This window comes from Callorhinus ursinus, unplaced genomic scaffold, assembly GCF_003265705.2.
Source record: "Callorhinus ursinus isolate GAN/ISIS: 27379988/994484 unplaced genomic scaffold, GSC_fseal_2.0 scaffold58, whole genome shotgun sequence".
In the NCBI taxonomy this organism is placed as follows: Eukaryota; Metazoa; Chordata; class Mammalia; order Carnivora; family Otariidae; genus Callorhinus; species Callorhinus ursinus.
The window spans coordinates 3,289,277-3,301,277 of record NW_027397120.1 but is presented as its reverse complement, the minus strand read 5'-3'; the positions used below and the strand labels follow the sequence as shown (position 1 = coordinate 3,301,277).

The 12,001-nt window shown below is 54.6% G+C and overlaps 1 protein-coding gene across 1 annotated transcript in view; it reads left to right on the top strand.

Annotated features, from left to right (window-relative positions):
* MGMT (O-6-methylguanine-DNA methyltransferase) overlaps positions 1-11,797 on the top strand; it is a 299,257-nt gene extending 287,460 nt beyond the window's left edge. Inside the window, 3 exon segments of the mRNA XM_025880104.2 lie at positions 4,968-5,107; positions 11,512-11,643; positions 11,646-11,797. Coding sequence (XP_025735889.2) covers positions 4,968-5,107; positions 11,512-11,643; positions 11,646-11,738 — 365 coding nt within the window. The 3' untranslated portion in view covers positions 11,739-11,797.
* The last annotated feature ends 204 nt before the right edge of the window (positions 11,798-12,001 follow it).

Below are 12,001 nucleotides of genomic sequence, written 5' to 3'. Positions count from 1 at the left end.
CCGTGCAGTTTTTCATTTCTTGTTTTTCTGAACTAAATTTCCATTTGATTCTTAACTTGTATTTCTTTGAAACTTTGCATCTTCTCATTTGTTTCAAGGGTATTTTCCCTTCTTGCAGCATTTTTACTATAGATCCTTTAACCTTATCAGACAATGTATGTGAAATTATCACATCGTGCACTTTCAATATCTTACAATTGTATTTGTCAGTTAATCCTCAAAACACCAGGGAGAAAATGTTGTCAGGTGGTTCTAACTCCTGTGTCATCTCGGCCTTGATGTTTGTTGATTATCTTTCCTAAGACGAGTGGAGGTTTTTCTGATTCTTTGTTTGCTCTGTTTGCGAAGTCATTTTGGATTGTACCCTGATCACTTTGACTATCATGGGCTGAGTCTCGTGGGAGTCCAGTGTAGACCACTGCTACTTTTGCTGAGGAGGCACTCAGCCTGGAGTGTGGATTTGGCTCCTGAGTTCTGACCAGGCTTCTGCAGGTTGTGGTTTCCATGTCCATGTCCTTTTTAAGTCTGCTGGCCTGTGAGTCCGTCAGTGGCCAGTCTGGACCCTTCCCTCAGTTCTCCAAGTCTTTGGTTCAGGGTCAGATCCACACGTGCACAGGTCAGGGCTGAGGCCAGGGATTTACAAACAACTTATCAGTGTGCTTTCCTAAGCTTCTCCCTGTCCACAGTCTCCCTGCTATTTTCTTGCTCTCAGAGATCCTGTTTGGTCCCCGGTCGTGATTTGACACACTTCCTGGGACTGCACCTCCATATGGAGCCGAGCACTGAGAAGACAAAGGAGAAAAGCAGTAGGGGCCTGCCCACCTGTGGGGCCCCAGCTCCTCCCAGCAGAAAGGACCGTAAGCCTCAGGATTGCTTGGGGGCTGTGGTGCCAGAGTTCCACCACCAGAAAGTGGGCGATTCCTCCACTCTGAGCATCGGGACACCCTTCTCCCTCCTCAGGGTGGATGAGAGCTCCGGCGGCTCCTTCGGGGTTCAGGCCGCAGGAAGTCTGGGCTGGGGAGAGCACAGGTGGGATGGTACACTTGTGCGTCACTTCAGTGTTTCCTCAGACTCCTGTCTTCTTCCCCAGTCTTCCTGCTCCTGTTTACTTTCCACAGCCCTCTGCATTCTCCCCAGATTCTGGAAAGGCCACCCACAGAAAACCGGGTGGACATGCTCCCTGTTCCCTTTCATCTCCCTGTGCTTCCTCCCAGGCGCATTCCTGGACTGTCGGTCCTGGCTTCGCGAATGGTCAGGCAGCATCAGGTCATGTCAGCTCTGTTTGTGCTTCAGGATGCATCTTATCAAAACTCTCGTCTAAATCCCCTGGGTCAGAGAACTGGCTTCACACCCCCCAGTTATCTGGCACTCTAGGGGCCAGTGTGGGCACTCCCTCTATGCCAGAGGCAGCAGAAAGCACGTCCTGGAAGTGAAAAGCCCTTGGAAACTTGAAAACCTATCAGATACTTACAGTTTGTGCCGCGGGTACCAGGTCATTGGATGCCATGGCAAGGGAATCTTGCAGGAGCTTGGGCTCTGCTCTCTGCCCACAGAGACATGGCAAATCGATTTCACAGCCCCTTGCAACAGGCAGTGCCCTGCCCAGGCCAAAGAGAGCTACTGCGACATTCTGCTGGCAGGGCCCAGGGTGGGCAGCCAGCCTTGTGTGGGTGCCAGGCACACCTGTGCATGTGCACCCGTGTGTGCCACCTAGCTGTAGCCCGGTGGTGAAAAGCTCCAAAGCCCCGGGGCAGCTGGAAGACGGCCCTCTGGCAGAAACTGCACCCTACAACAAAGGTCACCTTGAAAGAATGATTCGGCCCCCAAGAATTCGAAAGCGTGGTGCTCTCCCTCACTGGAGAAGAGGTGGCTGAGTCTCAGCCTTGGTTTTAAAGAGAACTGGTCTCTGGGCCCAGCCCTGCCGCTGACCAGCCGTGCTCAAGCTTGGCAGTATGCCGTGGGGTGCGGGACATGTCTGTCCCTGGAGCTCTCACGACGGTGTTTGTCACCGCGGAGGATGCAGGGGCCCAGGGGAAGAAAGACCCTGGCCCCTGGTCAGTCCCTCCCAGCCACAGTGTGGAGTTGGTATCTGCCTAGGCGCCCTTATCAGAGCCACACTTGGCTGAGTCAGTCCGGGTGCACCAGAGAAGGCTCCCCGATCTCGACTCCCACAAGTGGCGTGAGAAGAGCTCACATAAAACCCCAGTGTCCACAACATAGAATGACGTCCTCCATGGCCAGTGTTGGAAAACCACCTCATCAGCCCCTGGGAGGCTGATGAACTACCGTCCACCTAGAGAGGATGTAGAAAGCAGTCTTGGTCGGGTTGGGTGTTCGTGGTGGACATGTGCAAGTGGCCACCCACACGGAAATGAAAATGGCTATGTCCTTAAGGTAAGGGAGCTCTGAGCAGCCAGTCGGCCTCCAGCAGGGCCAACCTTGGCCCCACCACATGACACGGCCCAGCTGGCCATCCTGGGAAGCCAGGAGAGGCAGGAGAAAGGGTGGGGAGGAGGAGGAGAGGGTGAATGTGGCGGGCAGAGGCCGCTCCACACGGCTCTGGGGTCACTCCCTGGGGAGGGCCGTAAATGGGAGAGAGAAGCCTCATCATCTGATGGCTGCCCTTTGGGCCATCTGAAATGCTGGTCCAGCGCTACAGACTTATGTGGACACCTCAACCTCCGGGAAATCTATTTTCCACATCCATGTATGTTAATTTTTATGAGCAGGTTTTGCTACGTTTTAGAATGATCTTTAACAACTGAAAGTACCAGTCCCTCCTCAAAAGGAGAGCAGTTTCATCCTCTGGTTTTGCACAGGTTAGGGTTAAAGGCACTGTCGCTGAGAGCTGCTCAAACTAATTAATGCATTTGCTCCCTACAGGGTAAAATTGAGTTTTCAGATACATTTATAAAACGATGTGCTTGATTGCTAAATATTGCGTTCTTCAAGCTATGTTTCCTAATATGTTGCACGGTATGTACAAGGTGAGAAATTATTTCCCATGAAAAATTGACAGTGAAGCTGCAAATGTTTGATAAACTCTGTGCTCATATACAGACACACGAATGTTTTATTATACGACACGTTGATGCCTGGGAAGGGAGGCGCTGGTGGCGTGGCCCAGGCTCCCGGTGCAGGTCGGGGCTGGCACGGGAGCGTCTGTGCCTCGGGGAAGCTCGCGCAGACACCTCACCCTAGTGCTCCAGGTCTGGTAAAGTTCCAGGCTCTTCTCCGGAAATCCTGGCAGCATCCCAGAGAACAAACACCACGACTTCGCGCTCTCCCAGGAAGGCAGGCAACGGGCCTCTGCCTCGGGCATGGTCTCCTTCCCGCCTGCTTGTCTAAGAACGTCGCCCCAAAATCGCTTCCTCCCCACGTCATCACCAGGCCTCTGGCCAGCCTTCTCTTTTTTTCTTCTTTTTGTTTTGTGTGTGTGTGTGTGTGTGTGTGTGTGTGTGTGTGTGTGTGTGTGTTTGTTTGTTTTTAAGTAAGGCATAACAACAGCAACAATGATAATGATGAACAGTTTGATTTCAAAAACCTGTTCTGAAGAAATCACGATAAACAGCGTGTTTGCCTAAGGAAACCCTCCAAGCCATCAGCCAGTAACACAACTGCATGTGCTAATGAACCCAAAGCTGTTAATGTGGTTTCTTCAGTTAAATTGATTCATGAATTTTGAAGAGAACATTATCTAATGAATTTTCTTTGAATAGAAAGCAATTAAAAGGACAAATCAGTCTGATTAACCCCAAAGTCACCCTCCTGCCACAAATGGTGTACAGTTTGAAATTATATCATAAAAAACTAGAGCACATTTGCTATCTTTTTGCCCTCTACTAATCCATGTAAATTAATGAACAACAAAGTTAATTTCTTTGATGACCCTGTTCTAGTATCACCTGGATTATGCTGATGTTTAATTTGCTTAATGTTATAATAAAGACTAAACAGATTTTTTTTTTCCAGTGAAGTGATTATCATTCCGTTCAGTTAAGAAGTGATTTTTATTATTTAACACGCATGTAAGGGTGTGTTTCCTTTAAGAACAAAATCGCACTTTGCCGGCTTGGCACCGAGTGTAATTAGTGCCATTACGGACGCACTCCGGCAACCGCCACTGCTCGTGGAAGCCTTCCCTTTGTTGTCGCCACCGAGAACTCCCGCCCCCCGAGAGCTCAGGTGCCCCCACCGTGGGGGATGCCGCTCCCTGTCCAGTGCTCCTGGACCCTGTGTTCCCGTTGGAAAGACAATAGGTATCGATCCACACCAGCCTCCTTCACAGCCTGGGAAGCTGCTCTAAGACCTGGAGGCTGAGGGAGAGAACGTCCTCGTGCATTCACCTGTTCATTCTTGCAGCGGGATGAAGAGCAAATGCAATTTGATGTGGTTAGTCAATTAAAATGGGAATAAAGTTATTTTATTTTTGCTGCCCTGTTCATTACAGATGCCTGTAGCCAAGGTCACCGCCAGCCCCGTGAACCGTGGTGTTTGGCATTCTGAGCCTGATCGCTGCTGGATGTGGGCAGCTGGCATAGAGTCAGAGCCCCACCCGGGGCTTCTTGTCCCTTCTGTGTCCCAGCTGAAGTTGGACATTAACCAGTGGCGTAAAAGGTTCTGAAGTCAGTAGGCAGGCAGGGCCTTCCGTGCTTAGTAATTGAGCTGCTTATGAATTGGCCCACACAGGTCCTGGAAGAGAGAGCATCGCATGATCCCGCATGGAACCGGGGGAAGATGGGAGGAAGTTGCAGGTCTGGGTGCACAGCTGTGGGGTGCCTGCTAAGGGGCCAGCCCGCGCGGTGCCAGGGACGTGCCGATGGGACCGTGCGTGAAGGCCGTGCTTTAATCGAGGGTAACACCTCTGTTTATGTGGTGTGTTTTCTGTTTCGGGACTGGCAGCTCTTTACATCAGACCTGTGGGAGCCCTTTGTCCACATAACGTCCTTCTGTGTTCTGCCTTTCAGATTCATTCACCGCACAGGTGTTGTGGAAGCTGCTGGAGGCTGTGAAATTTGGAGACACGGTTTCTTACCAGCAACTCGCAGCCCTGGCAGGCAACCCCAGAGCAGCGCGGGCAGTGGGTGGAGCGATGAGGAGCAATCCCGTAAGTTGCCGTCAGCATGATGTCAGCTTGGCCACAGCGGTGGGTGGGCCTTGGCCCTGCGTTCAGGGGCCGCGTGAGGTGAGCTTGTCCCCCAGGCAGCCAGAGCCACGCTGGGTGGGGAGGAGAGGAAGGGCTTGTGATGGCCCCCCCAACCAAAGAGGCATGGGGGCACTAGTAGGTCTGTGCCCCTGCCCCCCATCTTTGGTGAGGGTGATCAGGAAGTTTTCGCACAAAAGCACCCCCCCGCCACGCATGTTGGAACCACAGGAGCCCCTTGTCGGAGGCAGTACCAAGGAGGACAAAGCCTGGAGGAAGTGTCGAGTGGATGTTCATTCGTCCAGTAACTGGGTGTGTGGGCTGCCTCGCAGGTGCCAGACGCTCGTCTAGGGGCCAGGCCTGCAGCCGGAAACAAAACAGACAGGCTGACGATGTGGAGCGTCGCTCTAGAAGACACATCCCGGGGTGCCTGACCCTTAGGGAGGCTGGAGGTCTGACACCAGGGCCTGCACCTTGGGAACAGGGGTGATTCACCACATTTGGGCATGTCTTCCCCCGGGGGTGGCCCGATCTCCAAGCCCTTTTGTGTCCTCGTTCCTCCTGTGCATCTGTGGTCGGATTTTGCTGAAAGGGAGATTCACTCAAGGCAAAGCCTGACTCTCCAGAGGATGGGCCTGTGTGGGGTGGCCGCACGCCTGTTGTCCCCAGGAGGACAGAGGACACACCTACGCCTGGACGGCAGGCCGTCCTTTCTCAGAAAGCACGTCCACGTGAGTGGGGGAAGAGGCCATGGCATGGTGCCCCCGTCCACAGAGCAGCCAGGTTCACTGGGGGACCCTGCACAACCGAGTGAGACCCAGAATATTCCTTTTGTCGTTAGGCCCGCCAGTGCCCAGCCGGGGCCTGATAGAGCCTCAGTAACAATTTCCCCTGGAGCCGTGGGAGAGTCTCTGATGTGATAGAAGCCTGCCATCCTGTCAGGAGGAGGAAATAGGACCATCACATCCTGGGATAGGAAATTACTAGATCAGATAGACCTCACTTTTTTGAAAATTGCTGTAGCTTTGCTGTATGTTTTCATCCCTGTTCACTGGGGAGAGGCAGCGATCGTGCCCCCTGGCCAGACGCTGCTTGGTCCCAGCTGCCTGAGGGCAGAGCCCCAGCGTTTACAAGACTGCCTTGTTTTTGTCTAAGAAGCGACCCCGGCAGGTTCGTAGTGGATCGCACTGTCTTATCTGTCTAATCTGGAGAGTTCTCTGCCGTATCGATATCCCAGATGGTCGGGAGCAGTGTGTGATGCGGACAACCGGTCCTGCCCACCCCATGCCTCTCTGCGCCCCGAGTCCTAGGTGACGGTGGCTCGTGAGCCCGGCCACTGTTCTGTTTCGCAGTGGTTGTGTTTTCAGCACAGTGTGGCCCGCCATGTCCTCCAAGTAGTCCCCTCCACACACTAAGGGCACAGGGCTTGCCGTGCATACGGCGTGATTCTGAATCAGATTCTAGAGTGATTTTTTTACGTTTCCCGCTGAGGTGTGAACCGCTGCGTTCCTTGGGAGGGCCCCCATCTTCTCCCAGGTGTTGAGCACCTTCGCCTGATAGAATGAAAGCTGGGACGCTGCGGGACGTGGCTGCATGTCACGCCTGTGAGAAGCACGCTCGTGGCTGACGGGGTTCGGCCTGGCCATCTGCGTCCCGCAATCGCCATGTCTGGGGCAAATTCTCCCTCGGTCCCAGATCTTCGTCCCTCCTTCAGGCCAAGTGTCTACTCCTCATGCCCTTTGTGGAGAGTGGGTCACTCTGTTCGCTCCCGGAGGTGAGATTCGGGTCCCGCCGGTGCCCCCTGCCCCCCACGGGTGCACACCTTCCTCCTGTCTGGCACTCTGCAAACATGCGCTGCCGGGGGCGCACGGACGGCGGTGGCCCGTCCCCTGCCTCGCATGCTGACAGCAGTTCCTCACTCTCTGCTGCGGAGACGCCGTCACTGTTCAGCGATCACGCTCGTGGCAATATTCAGAAGCATTTATTGTTCGGCAACCAGCACGACTCTCTCCTCCTGCTATTAATCTCTATGAATGTCTCTGTTCAAATATGGCCCCAGTCACGGAAATTTATAAAATCGGATCTCACAGGGCTTAAAACTCTAATGTCCGTAAAGTCCACATATTGACGTCCCTGTCTCGTGCCCAAGTGGAGAAGGGCTGTGAGGACACCAGGCGGGAGGACCAGGCAGGCTCCCGGCCCCGCTTCCCGGCGCCCTCCTGTGCCCACAGCCACCAGGCTGGAGGCGAGCCCTTGGGGCCCGTCCGGGGGTCTCTGTCGCTGGGCGCTGCACAGGACTTGTCCGGACCCCCGGCCTGAGGTGGTGGCAGAGGCCCTGGTAGCTGCAGGTGCCTCCCGAGCTTCAGCTCGGCCTCCCAGGGAGCCCCGCAGGCCCCCAAGGGCTCCCTTAAAGTTGATTCAACACCTCCTTGGTATGGACCACGGAGCATCCAAGAGGCAACCCAGGAATCTGGGGGAGAAAGGGGCCCTGGCCAGGGCCTGGAACACAACTGACGTGGCCGTCCCACATGGGTGCCCCCTTTCCTTGGTGCTGGCAACAGGAGGCTCGGCCGCACAGCCCACCGCCGCGCTCCAGCGCCGACCAAGCATCGTGGAGACGCACTCGTGGATAATCTCTCTCTGTTCGGGCTGAATAGAGCAATTGTGCATTTCAGGAAGGAGAGTGAAAAATGAGTTTGGAATGTGGCAAAGCACCACGAAGCTGGTTGTGCATTAATTCCTTAGGTGGCTTGCAATGAACACGAGCACGTGCTGCTTCGCATTACAGCATTTGCCGTGGGCATGGGGTTCTCTTCCCCACCAGAGGAAGGGTTGGCTGTCGCTGTGTGGGGGTCTGGTCCCGTCCTCAGCACATGATTTTTCCAACTTTTCCACAAAGAACTAGCTATAGCGCCCAGGTGAGCCAGTTGGGCAGCCTTCCGGAAGGTGTGCGCTCCCACCCACCACGGAGGAGGGTCCGTTTCCTGGTAGATCAGAAGGAAGATGCCTCATGGGCGCCCCCCACAAAAGCACCCTTCCCTCCTCCTCAGACGGAATGTGCTAAATGCAGTTCAAAGGCAATCGATACATTGCACAGAGAGTTTCCCCACTTTTTTTCTAAACAAACGCATTCCTGAGGAGTTAGTTTATTCACAGATTGCCATGAGCGTTAATGACCCCCCGAGTCTTGTTCTGCCAGTCACCCAGATGGCTGTTGATAAAGATTTAGCATCATGTTCTAAGTGTCAGGGCTGTCAGTGGGGCTGAACCATTTGACCAGAAGAAAAAAACGCACAGGGAACTATTGATTACAGCTTCTCCGTGTCACTTGCTCACCAGGATTTAGGTATTGATGAGGCCGCGAGTGAAAACAAGCTCTTTCCCTTGTGGGCTACTACCACAAGAACAAAGGCGAAGTTGGAAAAAAATATTCAGCCAGCTCCAGAATCAGAGGGATTCCGTTATTGATTGAAAGGCCCCTTCGTGTTATTTTTGTTGGAGACAAATCTATGGGTTTGGAAGTTTTATAGCATTTGAGAAAGGGTCTGTGTAAGTGATGGATTCACGTATTGGATGAATTAGATTTCACAGCATGAAGATTTCAATGCAGCTGTGATATTATGAGCTGCTTGGTTATTGATAAAAATTACATTTTATGCAGCATGGGGCATTAAAGGAGAGGGTATAAGAGGGTACGGATCCTTTGAAATGTCCTTAGGGCTCCAATAAATTTTGGCAGCTTTCGTTATTTTAGTAGTCTGAATCTGCCACAAAATTAACACAAACAGAAGCTGTGTTCCCCGTTTCTAGTAACGAAAACAGCGTGTCTTTGGTGAGTCTTGGGGGTAGGTGATGCAGATCTTCTTTCTGTTGAGCTGCGGACCCAGTCGAGGGAGACCGAGAAGCCCTCGCCTCTGAGCCCCTGCAGGAGTGGCCGTTTTCTTCACAGGACCCTGGGGGCACGGCAGCCTTATGTGAGTGCACCCAGAGGGGCAGGACGGGGGCCGGGCAACAAGTAGTCCCTGGTAAGTGCTGTTTCCCAGGGTGGGGTCTGCTGAGCAGCTGTGCCCTTCTTCCTGCCCCAGCTCAGTCTCCGGAGCTGGGCCTGCTCCTGCAGTTGTGCTCACTGGCCGTTCCGTTCTTGTGGAGCTGGGCTCTGCATGATGCTGAGCCTTCAGTGACTGACCCCCTGTGCTCCTTCAGCCCAGTCAAGATGGAGCCACTTAGGAATGAAGGCTGATTTCCCCGGGACTCCTGGGCAGACCCTTTCCTCAGAGGCTTGAACTCTGCTGAGAACCCGCTGTACCTTCCATCCTCGGGAAGTGCCTCAGGTTCCAAGTAACTGCTTGTTGGGATCTTTAAGCAAAATGACCATTCATCTGCCAGAGCCCCTGCAGTGGGAACAGCACGTGCACCCTTCTGCTTGGTGGCCCAGGCGCGGGGCCGTCCCTGCTGTGCGGTGCTGCCCGCGGAGGGAGCCCCGCCACCTGAGACATACTTGTTCCCTCTGTACCTTTCATCCCTCTCCTTTCCTCCCGTGTTCTGGGCCAGGTAAGAAATGGCTAAAGGACATCCGGGCATTAGCTTTAGTAGGAGAAAGGCTAAACTAGAGGTAATATGGCCCTGGTGGGCTTCCCAGGCATTGGCCTGGAATTAGACCCCCCTGTGCTGGTACCAGCCTGCTGACTACATCTGTGCTGTGGGGCAGACAGGTCCCCCCTGCAGGACCTCACAGGGTGCCTAGCTGGACATTCTCATCTCTTCCTCCCAGGATGGCTGATCAGTGCGTCTTCCTCCCCATGGGGGGTGGACAAGGCCAGGCATGTCCCTCCTGACAGTAGGTGTCCTGCCATGCGGAAATCAAAAGCAAGGGCAAGGCTCACGGTGCCCGCTCTCCACAGTGGACTCCATCCTGAGAACAGACACTGAGCGGGTCTGCCAATGGGTATCCTTGGAGAGCCTGTCTGTAGAGCCCAGGCCATGGGAGGAGGACCGAGGCATTCCCCTGGGGGCCGCTGCTGAAAAGGAGCCTCCCACTTCTGGAGAGAACAGAGGTCTCCTCCCCTGGCAGGCTTGGCTCCCAGGAGTGTGTTAGGTGGGATTGTTGGCCTGTGTGTGGCTGTGGGAATCATGTCCCACCCATGTGACCATGACCCCCACTGGAATCCAGCACCTGCAAGCCCGGGCATCCAGTCTTAGATGTGGAGTATGAGACACCCACAGGTCTGCACTGTGGCGGCTCCAGGCAAGGGCAGAATAACTTGCTGGGCACTGGGGGAGGGTCCTATTGTCCTTGGGGCATTCAGTGTCCGCTAAGGAGACCTGCCTGCAGTTTGGGCCCTCCCCCTTTGGGGCTTCGGGCCGGCCCGTGCTTCCCCTGGACAGCAACTTGCTGAGCTGCCAGCAAGTTGGATTGGTGGGGTTTGGTGGAGGCCTGAGGTGCACAGGGCCCCGCCTGCATCTCTTTCCTGGTGACGCACGGCTGCCCCTGGTCCCAGCAGTAGGTTCTTTTAACCATCAGTTGGCTTCTCTTTGTAGGATTGTGTTTGGGTTTGTTTTCTTTGTAAGGTGACCTTGCTTTTAGTGAAGGCATTCTGTTGGCCAAGGCGAGCACCTAACCACCTGATTTATCTCCAGAGATGAGAGGCTATTTGAGGTGGGTGGAGCGGTGAGGGCGAGGGTGGCCCTGGGTCTGGAGTCCTGAGGGATTGTGGGGGGTGAGTGGTATCCAGAGGTGGGGTGGCCGCAGCAGTGGCCACTCAGGTGAGAACAGGTGAGGACAGGAGCTTCTCAGACTTGCCAGGAGGTATCCCGGGACTGACATCCCATGAAGCAGGGTCAGCAAACCTTTCCCATAAAGGGCCTGATGGTAAATAGTTTAGACTCTCAAAGCAGCCACAGATAATGTGGCTGTGTTCCAACAAAACTTTATTTACAAAAACATGGGGACCGTAGCAGCCGGCAGCCCGTTTGCCAATGCCTTGTTTGAGTGCGGTCTTCCCTGAGGTTCCTGTCACTTCTCGAGATGTTTGACAATTTTGCATCCCATCCCATAACTTGGAAATGTAATTTTGAACTTGGTAAGCATCCATTATCAATTTCTTACCAAAGGCAGTTTTCTCCCAGATCCTGGTATAAGGGGATTCTCTGGAATATGCCGTACATTTCCTTGGCGCATTGTGTCACTCCTTGGGCCAGACCGAGACCCTCAGAGACCAAGGGATGTGCAGGGCTGGGACGGCCAACTGGGGGCCTACACGTGGCTGAGCCCCTCTAGGTCAGTGGTGGTCAGGGGCCTTGCTCATGATGCCAAGAGACCTCGCTGGCCCGGCGCCCTGACTGATGGCGGCTGGCTCACTGTTTTCCAGGTGCCCATCCTCATCCCGTGCCACCGAGTGGTCTGCAGCAGCGGAGCCGTGGGCAACTACTCTGGAGGACTGGCCACGAAGGAGTGGCTGCTGGCCCATGAAGGCCGCCTGCCGGGAAAGCCAACCTCTCCCGGGGAGGGGCCCGTCCGGCTGCAACTGGGCGCAGGGCGCGGGGCGGCCCCCAGCCGGCTGGCCGGGATTGCGTACGTGCAGGAGTCAGCGTGTGAGTGAGGCTGGAAGTGGCGATGTGGTGGCACCGCTGTATTAAAAGAGCTGGACGTGTCCTAAGGGATGTGGTGCGTGTGTTCTCTCTCGTTTTTACATTTCTCAGCAGAGCGAGTTCGGGAGACCGGCCCTTGTTCGTACAGTTAGTATCCTCACCCTGCTCATCTGTCTCCAGCGTCTCTCGGGCCAGGGCAGCGACTGTCCCGAAAGGCAGGCGCACCACGCCCCGGCCCCCGCACAGGCCTGTCACAGTCCGCGGCCGCGT